The sequence below is a fragment of the Emydura macquarii genome, unplaced genomic scaffold (assembly GCF_026122565.2).
Source record: "Emydura macquarii macquarii isolate MOO-44397 ecotype Brisbane River unplaced genomic scaffold, CSIRO-AGI_Emac_v2 contig_2948, whole genome shotgun sequence".
Lineage (NCBI taxonomy): Eukaryota > Metazoa > Chordata > Testudines > Chelidae > Emydura > Emydura macquarii.
In genome coordinates this window covers 909,508-926,429 of record NW_027133085.1, presented here as the reverse complement: position 1 = coordinate 926,429, position 16,922 = coordinate 909,508, and the positions used below count along the sequence as shown (strand labels likewise).

General features: G+C 39.7%; 1 protein-coding gene across 1 annotated transcript in view; it reads left to right on the top strand.

Annotated features, from left to right (window-relative positions):
• The window catches only part of ELP2 (elongator acetyltransferase complex subunit 2), a 106,231-nt gene extending 91,305 nt beyond the window's left edge, over window positions 1–14,926 (top strand). The window contains exons 17-22 of the mRNA XM_067569913.1: window positions 3,317–3,389; window positions 8,484–8,676; window positions 11,532–11,653; window positions 12,201–12,325; window positions 12,634–12,747; window positions 14,626–14,926. Of these exons, the coding sequence (XP_067426014.1) occupies window positions 3,317–3,389; window positions 8,484–8,676; window positions 11,532–11,653; window positions 12,201–12,325; window positions 12,634–12,747; window positions 14,626–14,782 (784 nt within the window). The 3' untranslated portion in view covers window positions 14,783–14,926. The remainder of the gene's footprint in view (window positions 1–3,316; window positions 3,390–8,483; window positions 8,677–11,531; window positions 11,654–12,200; window positions 12,326–12,633; window positions 12,748–14,625) is intronic.
• The last annotated feature ends 1,996 nt before the right edge of the window (window positions 14,927–16,922 follow it).

Here is a 16,922-nt window from a genome sequence, read left to right as displayed (position 1 = left end):
TACTCATTTTTAAAAAAAGATGTGTTAAATTTTTAATTAATTACATGTGTTAACTGCAATTGACTGCCCTAATTATTATTTTTATTACAAATATTTGCACTGTAAAAAGATTTTAAAAATTAATGCAATCTACAAGTCAGAGCATAAAGGGTCATACAAATGTTTAGCACATCTGGCACATAAATACCTTGCAGTGCGGGCTACAACAGTGCCATGCAAATGCCTGTTCTTACTTTCAGGTGACTTAATAAATAAGAAGCAGGCAGCATTATCTCCCATAAATGTAAACAAACTTGTTTGTCTTAGCGATTGGCTGAAGTAAGTAGGATTGAGTGGACTTGTTCGCCCTAAAGTTTTACATCGTTTTGTTTTTGAGTGAAGTTATGTAAAAAAAATACATTTGTGAGTTGCACTTTTACAATAGAGATTGCACAACAATACTTGTAAGAGGTTTTGAATTGAAAAATACTATTTCTTTTATCTTTTTTACAGTGCAGATATTGGTCATCAAAAATAATAAAGTGAGCACTGTACACTTTGTATTCTGTGTTGTAATTGAAATCAGTATATTTGAAAATGTAGAAAACATTCCAAAAATATTTATAATAAATTTAAATAGGTATTTTATTATTGTTTAACAGTGTGATTAAAACAATGATTAATCGTGACTAATTTTTTAATTGAGTTAATTTGTTTTGCGTCAATCGCTTGAGTTAACTGCAATTGAGAGCCCTAATTCAAATAAATGAATTCATTCCACTTTATTTGAGCATGAATTAGTAACATTTAAATAAACTGTGTAATCTTTGCATAACATCACTTGTTTAAATAAACATTTTAATCTGATTAGAATTCTTATTTTTAATTTTACAGAGCAAGCAAAGTAAAGGCACATTATACAAATTCAGTATTATTGTGACAGTATGCTATTTCTTCTAGCATCCCTAAACTTTTAATCTTTTTTAGTATATTCTGGATGCTACCACAGTTAAAATAATGATTTAAGGTCAGAAAAAAGTCTCTCGACTTAGTTTGCAGGGCTTTGTATTTGTAAGAAAGAATAAAAAAGATTAAGTGAGGTGAAAAAAATGGTATGTATTCATTTTATATTAGAATTCTGATGATTTTGCACAACATGAGAAGTCAAATTAAACTTTTAATATCTTGCCTGTTAATATGGTTAATTAATATGGTTTAAAATGGTTGCCTGTTAAATTTTAGTAGTTTCCATTGGTATTTTGATGTTGGGTTTTTTTTTCTCCCATTCCCTGATTTTGATCAGGAGACCCTGGCTGGAAGCACTTATAAATCTGATGACTGAAGAGAACTTTGGGAAAGAGTCTAGATCATAACTGGTTATGATTTCTGTATGATTTCATTATTTAGCAATTTTTTTGCCATCGTTAATTTAAGAATAGATTTCAACTGTTTGAGACTCTTGATCATTAACAGAATACTTATAAAGAGTAATACAAAATACATTTCAAAAGTAAGCTAAAAGGGATTTTAGCATGCCCAAGACCTGTCTTTGTCCTCAGGTGTGAAATCCTCCTTCAATAATTTATATAGCAGATGTTCCCTAACTATGGTCAGTGTAGCATTTGCTGGTGGTCTGCAGAGAGCTGATTGACCATAGTGTTGCCTTTTTGTTTCCATTTGCTAAATTGCATTAAAAGAAGCTAAATGCTCCCTTCATATTTTCCATGTAAACAGTTGCTGTAGTCTCTGCAGTAATCATGTTTTGTGATTGTGAATGGAAGGGGAGTAAGACTCTCACCACAGTTCAGGCAAGCATGTGGTAAACTTCAATCAGAAACATCAGTGCTATTCTGAATAGGGAAGCTTTCCTTAATTGGGATCTCATTTGAGATATGATCCATCCTATTTTTTCTTTTTAAGGTTTGAAACTTCCTGGTTTTATAAATTAATTAAAACCAAAGGTAGTAGCAGCAGCTTTATGTCAGAAAGTATAGGATTGGATTTAGAAATCTGAGCACCACATATAATAGCTGGATTAAGAATTGGATGAGGATAGTTAGCACTCTGTAATAATTTTTAAAACTGTTTTGTAAATATATATATGTTTGTAAAATACATAATGGTTGAACTGTTGCAAAGTTATATTAAGTTCTCTTGAGTCTATTTTGCACTTAACTTGGGATCTCATCCTTTGTTTGTGGGGAAAACCAGTGCTTTACTCTTTAACCAGCTGAGAACAATTGCACAGAGAACAAGATCTTGGACAAAGCAACAGGTGCTGGGTTGAGGATCCTATTCTTTGTGAATTGATTAGGCCAGCTCAAGAGCATTGGGGTCAGGCTCTCTAGTCCACCATCATTCTTGTTGTTTCGTACAGGAAGCTCTTCAGCAAAGCACTGATTACTTTCATGAAGAAAAAACCTTTGATAATAGTGCCCTTTCGTGAAAGTGAAGTCCTTAGACAGCCAGGCAGTTCAAACAAAGATCCTGTTCTTCTCACTGCAGCTCCCTTTCTGAATCTTAAAAAACAAATCAGCCAATCCCATCACATCTGGGAGATTAATATATAATGCCACTATGTTTTGTCACTGCAGGTTAGTCTGTACATAACATACCTAACAAAAAACAGATGAAGTTAAGGCATTCAGTAGTGCATACCCTCTACTCTTCCACCCAGAATCTCACACTTTGCTACTAACACAACATTGATACACCTCAGACAATATATTACACTGTAGCTCTGCCTCAGAGTGGATGCTAACCTTCCAGCACCCTGTTCCCCAGATGTGCATGAATGTGATTTTCCAGAACTTGCAAAAAAGGGTATTGGGGAAAAACTGGCTGATTTGTATTGGCGTGCATGTATTCTGTTGGAGAAATTCATGTATTAATATATAATTGTGTACCACCCTGGAAGAAAAAAGCTTGTATGTCATTTGTCATTTTTAGATTGTAAACTCTTTGAGGTAGGGACTTGGTCTTTATATGTTTGTACACCACCTAGCACCAATGGGTCCCTGATTCGGACTGGGGCCTCCAGTCACTATTTTAATATAGATATTTAACAACAGTAAAGTAAATGGCCAACTCATTTTTATTCTGTTTGTGAAGGGTTTGAGTTCCCTTTTAAATTCTGCTTCCTTTATTGATTTGATCTAGGGGTGTGAGGGAAAATGCAGGAGATTAAATACTTGTATTACTGTTTTTGAGATTGCCTCCTAATTTAAACCTCTGTGGTATTTAAAAAAAAAAAACCAGTAAAACTATACAAACCTTGAAACATACCACCAAGATTGTGTAATCTGTATAACAAATTTTATTTTATTTTTAATTTCAGGTACGGACATGGCTATGAAATATTTTGTGTTGCTTGTAACAATTCAAAAACCATCGTTGCCTCAGCATGTAAGGTAAGAAATGAGAGTTTAGCACCACTTGTTGAAAGGAGTTATATGCTTGACAGGGATTGTGGTCTAGAAGTTAGCGTACAGGATTGGGAGACAGGATTCTAGATTGTGATCTACATTCTGCTTGACTCACTATGTGACTTGGTGCAAGCCACTTAACTTCTCTGTGCCACAGTTTGCTCATCCATAAAATGGGTATATATTGCCGTATGTGCATGTTGTGCAAATGAGTGTACAAAAATTAGTATTAATAAATCATTTGTAGTATAATTGGTGTTGAGCAAGTTAAGAACAAAGTGAATTGTCATACTTTGTACATATACTGTTGTCAGTTTCTTCTAGGGTTTAGTAGAAAGTTTAAGTGGGAAACATCCTTAATATCATAGTAACGTGAATGAAAATAAAACTGGAATTCCCTAGGGGAAAATTCATAGAATCATAGAAGATTAGAGTTGGAAGGGACCTCAGGACGTCATCTAGTCCAACCCCTGCTCAAAGCAGGACTAACCTCAGCTAAATCATCCCAGCCAGGGCTTTGTCAAGCTGCAGTTTAAAAACCTCTAAAGATGGAGATTCCACCACCTCCCTAGGTAACCATTCCAGTGCTTCACCACCCTCCTAGTGAAAAACTTTTTCCTAATATCTAACCTAGACCTCCCCCACTGCAACTTGAGACCATTGCTCTTAGTTCTGTCATCTGCTACCATTGAGAACAGCCTAGCTCCATCCTCCCTGGAACCCCCTTTCAGATAGTTAAAGGGTAGGTCTACACTGCAGAATGAAGTCGACCTACTTAAAGTCGACTTTCACCTGCCAATTTTTAGAACTTGCTGGATCGTGCATCCACACTCGCCACGATTGTGTTGGCAGTCAAAGCCATGCACTGTGGGTAGCTATCCCACAGTGCAACTAGCCGCAGTGCCTGTTGGGACGAGTGTCATCGTCCCATGATGCAGTGCTCTTTCCCCCTCCCTATTTCCCCCAAACAATCAGGAAACCGATTTTCGCACTGTTTGTTTATGCCACGCGCGCGCCGTCACTGCGGAGACATGGAGCCAGCTCAACTTTGCACTATTATTGTGAGCATCACAAATACATCTCGGCTTATCATAGAGTATTTTCAAAGAGGACCAAGAACTCGAGGCACGGGCAACCGCTATGCCACCGAGGCTGCCCTGCTACAAGCCATCGAGTAGAACAATTCCCGATTGCTGCAGGCTGTGACGCATCATCTGCAGTCTGTGGAGCACCGGTTCTTGTCCCGGGAAACGAGCACAGACTGGTGGGAGCGCATTGTTATGCAGCAGTGGGATGAAGACCAGTGGCTGCAAAACTTTTATATGCGAAAGGCCACTTTCCTTGAACTTTGCTCAGAGCTGGCTCCATCCCTGAAGTGTGTGAATACTCGCTTGAGACAAGCTCTGACGGTGGAGAAGTGAGTGGCCATCACTCTGTGGAAGCTGGCTATTCCCAACTGTTACCGCTCAGTTGGGAATCACTTCGGAGTTGGTAAATCTACAGTTGGAGCTGTTGTGATTCAAGTGTGCAAGGCCATCAATAGACTTCTGCTACAAAGGCTAGTGACTTTGGGAAACGTGCAGGACATAGTGGACGGGTTTTCTGCGATGGAGTTCCCAAACTGCGGGGGGGGCCATTGATGGCACGCATATCCCTATCTTAGCTCCTGCCCCACTCTCTACCGAGTACATAAACTGCAAGGGGTACTCTTCCTAGTCTGCGATAGTCTTTCCGCAGCAGTTCGAGTGGGCTGGGCCAAGGCCGAGGTGTCTACAGAACTAAAAGAAATGCACAACAGTGCCATTGTTAGGATACCCAGGGAAATGAAAGAAAGGCAAAAATGTATAAAAAAAAAACTCCCCTTGCTGTGCACAAGGGTAAGACAAACCCTCATTCCCTTACGCACATCCCAGAAGGATCGGCTCGCTGTCCCGTTGCAGAGATGGTAAGCTAGGGGCACTTTACTGTGATTTAGAGAGGATTAAAAAAGCTCATTTCAAATGCCCTGTATGAGAGGGGTGCCTGGGCGCCATGGTTTAATTAAGATGACCATTTTGTCACAAGATGGCTACCAGGGATCTGGGGACAGCGCGGGTGGGTTAATAGTGTTGACTGAAACCATAGCCAAATAATTAAAGTGACATTACTGGGGCAATACAATGGGGAATAAACATGCGCCATCTCCCCTAGGTGACCATGAGCGATATCAGTCTCCTGAGGGTTAGGCACGAGGAAAGGGAAGATTTGCTGCATGCAGTGGGGTACCAGCCTGGCCCTTATGCCGTTATGCTGTGTTCCACCATGATTCTGGCTCCCTTGATTACAGCGTGGTATGGCAAAGTATCCTACCGGGGAGGAAGGAACAAGGCTGCCCTGCCCCGAAACCTTTTGGAAAGGATAACAGATTACATACATGAAAGTTTTCTTGAGATATCAGCTAATGATTCTCGGAGCATATGTCTGCACGTAAATAATCTGTTCCGGGAGTAGCTGCCCAAGACAGTACGCTAAAACCCTGAAATCCCCTTTCCTTCCCCCCGCCCACCCTTAAAGAAGAACTTAACTGCTACGAAGAAAAAAAAACCTCACCAGATGTGCCTTCCCCAGGATCATTAGTGCTGTCCTGCATGCTGCTGGACTGGTCTGAGGTCAGGTATAGGTCCTGACTGTCTGGGAGAAGGGACACCCCGCTCTCCTGCACCCTGCTCTCCTCATCTTCCTCCTCCTCATCCATGGAGTCCTCGTCATTGTCCCTGGAGTGGGATGGAGCAGAGGTATCGATGCTGCATGGCGGCACCGAGGTGGGGTCCCCGCCAAGAATGGCATGCAGCTCCTCGTAGAAGCGGCATTTTTTGGGCGAGGAGCCAGAACGGCTGTTAGCTTCCCTGGCCTTTTGATATGCCTGCCATAGTTCCTTGGTCTTCACGCAGCACTGCTGTGCGTTCCTGTTGTGCCCCTTCTCCAACATGTCCTGGGATATCTTCCCATAAATGTCCAAATTTCTTTTGCTGTCTCTGAGCTGAGCCATAATGGACTCCTCACCCCAAAGACCAATGAGATCTAAGACCTCTGGCCGACTTCATGCTGGAGCATGTTTGGGCCTTGCAGTAGCCATGAGGAGTTCAGCTACAAGCTCCCTCCACGCTGGTTGGACAGGAAATGAAAATTGAAATTTTCCCAGGGCATGAGGGGAGGGACCATTTCCAGTGAGCGTGACCACATAACAGCAGAGCGCGAATGTCCAGAGCGGTCACAACAGGGCATTGTGGGATACCTCCTGGAGGCCATGAATGTCAAATTACGTTATGCTCTGTCTACACTGACGCAAAATCGAACCAATAAAATCAAATTAGGCGCTACGCCACTTGCGGAGGTGGTTTTATTACATCGACTTTTGCTGCGTGTTAAGTGACGTGACGTTACGTTACATTGACCTCCATCGCCAGTGTAGACCAGACCAAAGGCTGCTATCAAATCTCTCCTCATTCTTCTCTTTTGCAGACTAAACAAGCCTAGTTCTCTCAGCCTCTCCTCAGAAGTCTTGTGCTCCAGCCTCCTAATCATTTTTGTTGCCCTCTGCTGTACTCTCTCCAAATTGTCCACATCCCTTTTGTAGTGGGGGGCCCAAAACTGGACACACTACTCCAAATGCGGCCTCACCAATGCCAAATAGAGGGGAATAATCACTTCCTTCAATCTGCTGGCAATGCTCCTACTAATGCAACCCACTATGCTATTAGCCTTCTTGGCAACCAGGGCACACTGCTGACTCATATCTCTTAGAAATAACCAAACAGGTTTGTCCGTGGGGCAGATCAGGGAGACGGAACCCTTTATTGCCTGCTCGTTCCATCTCGACGTCGCGAGTGAGCAACGAGGAGGTTACTTTACAATTCTTTTATCCATAACAGTATGTAAATGTATACATTTCGTGCAACTCCCCAAAGACCTTTATTTGGTTACATTAACACCTACAAAATGAATAACAACAGCGACATGATGAATACAATTATACCCGCCCCTGTTTGTTGTTTACAGGATTACCATACAAAGGGCAGGCAGATCACCTTAAAACCTATTAATTTTACACTAACATTCTTTGAAGTAAAGGTATGCCGGGGGGAAGGAAGATAATGCTTTCTTCCCACCAAGGGCCTTGAGCAGGAGCGGGAATAGTTATTTTGTTAGCCTCATCCCCTGCGCAGATGGCCAGGAAGGGAGGAAAAGAAGAAAGATAACATACTCAAACTAAAATTTATACCAATTAGCAGAAACAAAGTTTCCCCATGACATGACCCCGTTCCCTGTAACTTAGGCCTGACCATTTGTCCAGTTTTTAACTGTTTACTCTCCTACAGCATCCAGCTTCTTATCCACTGTAACCCCCAGGTCCTTTTCTGCAGAACTGCTGCCTAGCCCGTCGGTCTCCAGTCTGTAGCTGTGCATGGAATTCTTCCGTCCTAAGTGCAGGACTCTGCACTTGTCCTTGTTGAACCTCATCAGATTTCTTTTGGCCCAATCCTCCAATTTTTCTAGGTCACTCAGTATCCTATCCCTACCTTCCAGGGTATCTACCACTCCCCCTAGCTTAGTGTCATCTGCAAACTTGCTGAGGGTGCAATCTACCCCATTCTTCAGATCATTAATGAAGATGTTGAACAAAACCGGCCCCAGGACCGACCCTGGGGGCACTCCGCTTGTTCCCGGCTGCTAGCTAGACATCGAGCCATTGATCACCACCCGTTAAGCCTGGTGATCTAACCAGCTCTCTATCCATTTTATAGTCCGTTCATCCAACCAACTTCTTTAACTTGCTGATCAGAATACTGTGGGAGACTGTATCAAAAGCTTTGCTGAAGTCATGATATATCACGTCCACCACTTTCCCCACATCCACAGAGCCAGTCACCTTTTTGTAGAAGGCAATCAGCTTGGTCAAGCAGGACTTGCCCTTGGTGAATCCAGTCTAAGTCAGTTGCAAGCATTTAAAAAAATCATGCTAATATTTTAGGGTGTTGTCATTTTGTTTTTTCTGTTTCCTTTCCTTCAATTTCAGTGTTTCTGTCCCTGTCTTTATAGGCTTCCAAAAAAGAACATGCAGCAATTATTTTGTGGAGCACCACTTCTTGGAAGCAGTTGCAGAGCTTGTCCTTTCACAATCTGACTGTTACTCAGATGGCGTTTTCTCCTGATGACAAATTCTTACTAGCAGTTTCCAGAGATAGGAATTGGTCACTGTGGAAAAATCAAGATAAAAAACCATTGCAGACAGGTAAACTACATGGAATTGGTGTGTTCATTCAAAAAGGTGTTGAAAGTAGTAAACAAGTCTAGCTTTTAAAACAATTTTAAGAATAAATTAGTAAGATTGTGTTCTGGTATCTCATTATGACATCTTGTTATACTTTTATTTTTTCACTCTTTAGGAAATAGAGAATTGTTCACGTGGTTCTTCTTAAATATTGTATATTTATTGACAAATGGAGCAGTCACAAAGTAGATTAAAATGTAGGAAGCCAGGCATAAACATACGAATAAAATATATAAATGTATGGAAATAAAAGTATATGTATATAGGATGTGCTATCTCTGGGTTTTGTCAAATAATTTGATTTGGTTTCAGTAAATCAGAGCTATACAAAAAAAATACAGGTTATTAGAAACTTGTGATGTGTGGTCTGAACTGTAAAACTATACTCCACTAAATAAGTTATTTGTGTTTGTAGTCTGTCATTCCTGCTCAGGCTAGAGGACACTGTTAGACTGATGTCCTGCTGAGAGTCTGTTGGCTTTGTATAGCAGGGCTGTATGCCTGTTCGGTGTTTCTTGACAGGATTAGCCACTTTCCACCTCTCTGATGCTTTCTATGCACTCTACAAGGTAGGCTGACTTTACTGAGTATGGTTCTGTCAGAGGAGAATTTGATGAGATGAGATTCACTTGATTTTCAATCCTAGAAAATCCAAAAGTTCTAACTGGTATTGGAATGTGTTCTGCTCCCTACAGAATAGTTAGACCAGCTGCTTAATTGAACCTAAATGCTAGATGGTTGGTGTGTAATGTTACTGAACTCCACAATGTTTTCATAGAATCAGGCCCTGATCAGGTATGTGTCTGGTAGACCTGCCTGGGAGATGTTGGTAGCTTTGAACAAGTCCTCTGTCAGAGGAGAATTTGATAATAAGAGATTCACTTGGAAAGAGATTCAGCCTTGGAAAATCAAGTCCATTCTGACTGGGTGATAGTTGTTTCTGACCTTAGAGGTCCATCCCAGAACATAGCACATTGTCCAGTTTAGTTCTATAACTTGTGTGAGGCAAATTGAGTAGCATAATTATAAAATTTACAAATTTTAATAAGTGTGCTACAAGCAAATGAAATGTACAGTGCATTTCAAAGGACACTGCTGAGCCCTGCTGTTTAAAAAGTAAAGCAACACTTTCAGGTTAAAAATCACATTTAAAACCAAACTTCCTTACTTGATAATTTTTAATAATCTAAACTAAATTTCCATTGGTTTTGTCAGATATGAAGATAGGCTGTATTGGTTCTTCTAAATAAATTAAATATTCCCAAATTTTGATGTTATTGATGTTTGATATCTCATTAATAATCTGCTAAAAGGAAACTCCAGTGGTTGGTTGAGTGGTTGGCTTTTTTTGTTTGATTGATTGGTTTTGCTTTTGGAGGGTGGTTTGTTTTTTTTAACATTGCAAAAAAAAATTTTGGGGAGTACAAAAATGTAAATGCAAATTGCAGATACATTTAAAGCAATAACTGTAAAAATTTCAACATTTTGTGGCTGTGGAAGCTCAAAGCTTATTCCATAGAGACTGCCATTTTCCTGTGAAACAGGCAGGAAACTCCGTTAACAGAGATCAAGTCTTCTACTGTTTTCAGTCAGAAAAACAGTCAACTTTGAATGTTGTTTTCAGGCAAGTTTCAGCATCTATTTTGAAGTTTTGGGTGAAAGGGAGGAAAAATGTTTTGGTGTTTTACTTTGTAGATGAGGGCTAAGATTTGAATAGGATGAAAATCCGCTGTACTTGCCACTTTCCCAAGACTTTCTGCTTATTCACTTCTGAAAGGATGTGTTACTGATGTTTAAGTATGCCAGTCCAATCTAGCACTAATCCTGTAAGCTTGTTTACAGTACTCCTTTTACTGGAGAAACTTCTTTTGTTAGTTTGTGTTACTTTAATAAAGCAGTAGGAATAAGATTGGCACATTCAGTTTAAACTCCAAATAGCACACACTGTTCCAAGTTAAGGAGCATGAGTTCTTTGTGGGAGGTGGATGGAAGAGATTCTCTGTTCATGTACAAATCCAGAACCATCTGTCTACAAAGTACACATCACCAAGTCAGTTTAAAGTAAAACTACATTTACTGCCATCCCAAGAAATTTAAAGGCCTATTAAAACATAATGTTGCTGCTTTTTCCATTGCAGTAAATGAGAACGCTTTTCTGTTCTTAACAGTTCAACTTAAACAAAAATAGTTACTCAAGACTGCATGATTCTGAAATTTTGAAATATCACTAGAGTTTTTGCAGTAAAGAGTGAACAACTGTTATTGGGTCAGTGACTTCTGCATACATAATAAAGTGAAAGTTACATTATAGTGACTGGTAATACTTTTCTTATTACGGTACTATAAAAATAAACATAATGTCATAGAATTAGGCCAAATGGACTATGAACGAGTATTTTCATGCTCATAGACATGGATATGCAGCATATTCAAAGAGCGAGAGAAATGCATGCAGAAGATCAAATTGTTTTTGCTGTCTTCTAGTGTTACAGCTAACAGTAATGCACTGCAGTTAGAGAGACTGACTAGTTATATTTTTATTGGTCACTGTGCATGTATAACAAATTTGAAAGGAAGGAATATGGTTTGATCCTTCCTACAAAGAGCTGAATAACCCCAGTTATTCCCCAAAGTATATAACCCCAGTTATAACCCCAAAGTCACTCAGAGTTGAGGGTGGGATTGTACCCTATCTGATTATTCCTGTAGTCCTTGGTCCCATCACTGTACTGCTTTCAAAGCAAAATACGAGCAGTTATTTTTCTTACAAAAGATAATTACAAGGATTTTTCTTCTGTTTACTTGTTTTATTCCAGAACCAGTTTTCAGTCTCTTTGCATACACAGACAAAAACACAGCTGTGCATAGCCGAATCATTTGGTCTTGTGATTGGACCCCAGATAGCAAATATTTCATTACCGGAAGTCGGGACAAAAAGGTAACTAATACAAAAAGAGCTAACAAAAAGAACAGCATAAAGCAAGCATAGATCTGATATTTGGATTTAGCAGTCGTATCACATGTATTAATACTGATATTGAACTCATTGGGACTACTTGGGTGCATAAAGCTAAGCATGTAAATAGGTATGTGTGAGATTGTGGCCAGTGAATGTTAACTCAAGATTTGCTCCTTTTTTATTGTGTATAGCAACACAAGGAGTACACGCTGTATGTCATTTTGTGTATGTGTTTTTAATCAAGGATTCTGTAACTTGTTTCCCTCAAATCTTACAATTAGACTTATATTTACCAAATATTCTTGCCAGTATCTTTAATAATACCACGTTAAACTGTTTTTGAGAAAGATTTGAATCCCTATAAACAGAATCTATTGATTATTTCCAGGGAGAAGAGGAGTTTTGCTCAAAATACCTCCATAGCACAATATAAAACTACTGCTATTTGTGATGTGTTCCTATTTCTTAAGCATAGATACATACATAAAAGTTAAAAGGCAGCAATTGACTGTCCTATTTCTAATAGGTCATTATCTGGGGTGAATGTGGCTCAGCTGGAAGCAATGGAATCAAGCCTTGTTCTTCAGTACTGGATGTTGGGGATTCTGTCACTGCAGTCAGTATCAGCCATATGCTTGCTTCTGATGAAAGGTATTGTTACCTCTGCATTCTAGAATTAATTTGTTGTTGTTTCTTTTCTTTTTACTTGAAAGTGATATTTGTTTTCCACTTTAGTCAGTGCAAGCCTTTTCTGGGTCTGTTCCTTGCTCTCTCCTTTTTTTGACATGAAAATTACATAATTTACATTCATTTTAATTTACATGTTCTTTTGCTGGTAAAGTATTGATTTGAAGGGCAGGTTTCAAAATAAAATGTTTGATTTGGGCAGTGATCCTCTCTTTTCTGAAAATTGTTAATTCAACCATTTTAGAAATAAAATAATTGTTCCTTCTCAACAGCTACATCATTGCAACAGGGTTAGAGTGTGGAAAGATTAACTTGTACACATGGAAGCAGAGTGAACAGAGACCAGCATTGACCGATTGGACCAAATGTGTCGAGACTAACAACAGGTATCTCTTTTGGGTGAAGAGGCTCATGAGCAGTTCTCCAGACCTATCCTGTTTTACAAGCCATAAGCAAGAAAAGAGCTTTCTCTTGAGATCTGGACAGTATTGGAATTCAGTTTATTTTGATAACCTTTTTTTTGCTGCCTTTAGGGTGTATCAAAAGTTCTGAAAGTTTTTTTTCCAGGAAAAAACAATATGTGACCCCTGTGATGCCAAGAAATCCTCCAGCAAAACCTAGGGAAGACGAGCATCAGCAGTCCCAACATTTCCAAGGGAGAAAGAAGCTTTTTAAAAACAAAAAATATTATTTCAGACTGCCATTAGATATCAGAGAGAGGCAAAAAAGAGCATAAACCCAGTTTTTAAAAAATCATTTGATGTCACTTTTAAGGTTAAAATAGGATTGAAGCTTTTTAAAAGGTTTTAAAAAAGCACTGTTAAAACATGAAGAGGAGTAGGAACTGAGTAAAGGCACAGTGATTCTACTGATACATGCCATTGATTATGGGATTCCAGCACTGGAAGTTGGTGAAGGTTATAGCTGTACCAGAAAGGCCCCAATTAGAATGGCTTTCTAATAATTGTACCCAAGTCATAGTTAACTTATCACAATTCTTCTCTTCATTTAATTTGATCCAAATAACTTTTTAGTTTATTCAACATCCTGATCATCACCATTGCTCAGTATGCATTGTAGATAGAAAAAGCAGTTTTATATGGCAGCTTCCATAGAAAAGGCAAACCCAGAAGTATTAAAACGTAAAATATACATACTGGTATTGCAATGACTTGGTGGGCATGTACAGCAATCATCATAAAGCTGGTCAGGAACATTTAATTGAACCAAAATATTTCACAGAGACACCCATTTCCACAAAACTTATGTTCAGAGAGATTCTGTAACTGTGCGGTTAGGAGATTGACCTGGTATGTCGAAGACCCAGGCTAAAGTACCCTGTTCTGCGTGATTTGGAGTGATCTGGGATGGAAAACTACTGTGTATCTGGCAGAGCAGGGACTTGAACCTAGGTATTCAACATCCCAGGCCCCTGACCACCTGGCTGGAGAGAGAGACTCACAGACATGTCAGTTTTTGTGAAAATATTCAAAAGCTTTGATTTTCATTCCAGTGTGGAATGAAACATTTTGGAACCTCAAAATTGGCAGTGAAAAGCCAGTCAGCTCTAAGTCATTATGCTCCTAAACACGATCTTACATATTGTATCCTGTTTTAAGAAGTAAGAAGAAAATTACTCCAAGATACTGGGATTATGTCCTACTTTTTATCTGGGTGGCCTAGACCTGATCAGTTAGAAATTTTAGACTGATATCTTCTGTAAATGACAGCAATATTTTAGAGTGCACTACAGTCAGGGATGCTACAATGTTTCTCTGATTTTGTAACTAGAACTTACAATCCAAGGTGAAATCCAATTAGAGCAGTGCACTAGAATCACCCTCCACTACCACAATACATTGAGGAAATTTTGGATTCACATTGTGACTTTGGCTCATGTATACTTAGTCAATTTGAAAAATGTGTCAAACAAGATTTCTAGCATTTAGTCAGCAGTGTCATTTCTGAGCAAGTGAGATGTTTGACTTGAAACTAATGCAGTGAAAGTTGAAATTGATACCAATTTAAATTATTGACAGTGAAAGGATAAAATGTTGTGAGTGTTGTTAATAGACCTAGAAATTCTGGGGTATTTAATACTCGCAGGTTGTGACAAGTCAATTTTTCTCAGCTGGTAGCACTGAAAGGGAGTGCACTAACTAGATAAATGATGATTTTAAACTCAAAGTCCAGCTGAGTTTGACATTTTGAAGTTGATGCATTTATTCTTTTTTTTTTTTTAATGTCTTCTGTCTTTGTTGCAGCCAAAGTCATACTCTTGCTGTCAAACGATTGTGCTGGAGAAATTGTATGGGCAGAGCTGGACATGATGACCAGGACAACAGTGAATGGTTGCAGCTTGCAAGTTGTGGAGCTGATCATTTTGTAAAGATACTAAATGTTAACAGATGTGCTCTTTAGCTGAGGCAGCAGACCCAGCTGAGCCAAATGAATCTATTTCAGTTTGTTTAACCATTTGATTTTTAAATTCTCTATTTTCTATTGTGAAAACAGGAATGTCTGACAAGTGTATTCATCTAATTTATTAAAATATCTTAAATAATAGTATCTTGTGGTGTCTTGAAGTGTTAAATATTTATCTTATGCTGCAGTATTAGGAGGTTTCAAATATATTGGATGTTCCAGTTAGTAAATATTTTGGTGAGTGGGTGAAATAGATGGGGATTTCCACTTTATAGAGGCATGGCAATGAGACAGTGTTTCTCAACTCTGCATGGAGCTGTTAAGCAGAGAGAGATCAGAGCTTCTGTATCCAGTTGAGAGGGAAGGAAGTATTTTGTTTCTGGGCTTCAAATGAAGTATCAGAACATTTGAAACTCATTATCTCTATTAAATGCATAAACATCCATTTTGCTGTCAACACTCAGGTTGCATGGTTAAGCACTCCCACAAAAAAAAACAGGCCAAGGTTAAATCTGCAGCTTTAACTCTGGCCCTTTGTGCATGTATACTATCATACGGGGTCAGATCCTCAGTTGGTGTAGATGTGCCAGTTTGCACCCACTGAGGATCTCTCCCATTGTGTTGCATTTGTAACGACAGTAAGGGTATGTTTACACTGCAAGGGCTGCAGCCGTGCCATTATAGTGTATACACTTACTACAGCAATGGAAGGGTTTTTTCCATTGCTGTAGTAAATCCATTTCTCCAGATGGCAGTTAACCTAGCTACATCTGCAGTGGGGGTTAGATTGAACTGTGTTGCACAGGGAGTAAAATGTTTCACACCCCTAAGCAATGTGGGTAGGTCAACCTAAATTTTAGGTGTAGATTAGGCCTAAGAAACTTCCCCCATCTGCAGCCCTTCTTCCTCTCCTGAGCAGTGTCAGGCCCTTATTCCTTTGACTGTCAGAATTCTCATGAATCTCAAAACATGCAGTAGTCTTTGCAGAAAAATTCATATTTAATTAAATTCAAAGTGGCGTTCCTCTGTGTCGTAAGTGCTGTTTCCTCAGACTCTTCTGAGGCCAATGTGTAGGTACATTAGATATAATGGAGGACTCCTGTTCTGACAAAGCCCTGGTCCTTTATCTTTCTTTCAACTCCTCTTTCCTGTTGGTGTGATATCTGTCCTTTGAGTGGAAAAACGACAGAATGTCCTTCCTAAGTGTTAAGAGTAGTAGAGCTAAATGGACATCCCGTTCCGTAGGGTGGCCCTTTACATTTTTGAAAGGTCTGATGTGTATATATAAGAACCTGGGAGGTGTTGATAGAGCAGGAACGGTTGTGCAGAGAGGTGAGGCAAGGATCCCTGTCACACTACCAACTGGAGGTCTATGGAACAGGACCAGCATAAATGCTATCGCCTCCCTCATAGCAGGGCAGACAACAGCAAGGGAAGGCTACCTGCTGAACCTTCTGAGCCTGGAAAAGAGGCTCGCTGAGGAAGAAGCTGGTTAAAGCTCTGTGGCTGGTTAACTAGCAATCCCACACAAAAGAGAAGGGCTGGGTACTCCTGTTTAAGGTGAGCTAGAGGGACTCTCACAACACAGATCTAAAAAGGATCAAGAGGGACTCCTATTTTGAGAGAGTGACCATTTGAGCACCACCCTAGCTCCAGGAGGTTGGGGGGAAGGGGAGAAAATCTGCACTGGGATGAGACCTGACCAGGACTCTTAAATGGACCCACAGTGGGGTAACCTGGGGCAGCTGGAAGAGAGAGTTACACTTTGTAGAAAGACTTCATAAATCAGACCCTATGAAGGGAGTACATGTTTTCAATCAACCTAAGCCTGGATAATTGATTGGAGGAACCTGAAGGGTGCTGAGTGCAATGTACCTGCAGGGCCATGAAGGGCCACTCGGGAGTGTGCTATAGGGTAGTGCCCCATTACGCTAATGTTAGAAAGGTCTTATTCTGAGTGTGCAGTGAGAATACAAATTCTTTGATTCTGTACTGTTAAGTATTTCAGTTGCCTTCAGAACATCAGCTATTACTTCACTTTCAACCACAGTGGTTGACCTCACTGTTTCTCACTAGTAGAACCTCACTATTTTTTTCTGTGAAAATTCACAAACTAAAAACTAGCAATGGACATCCC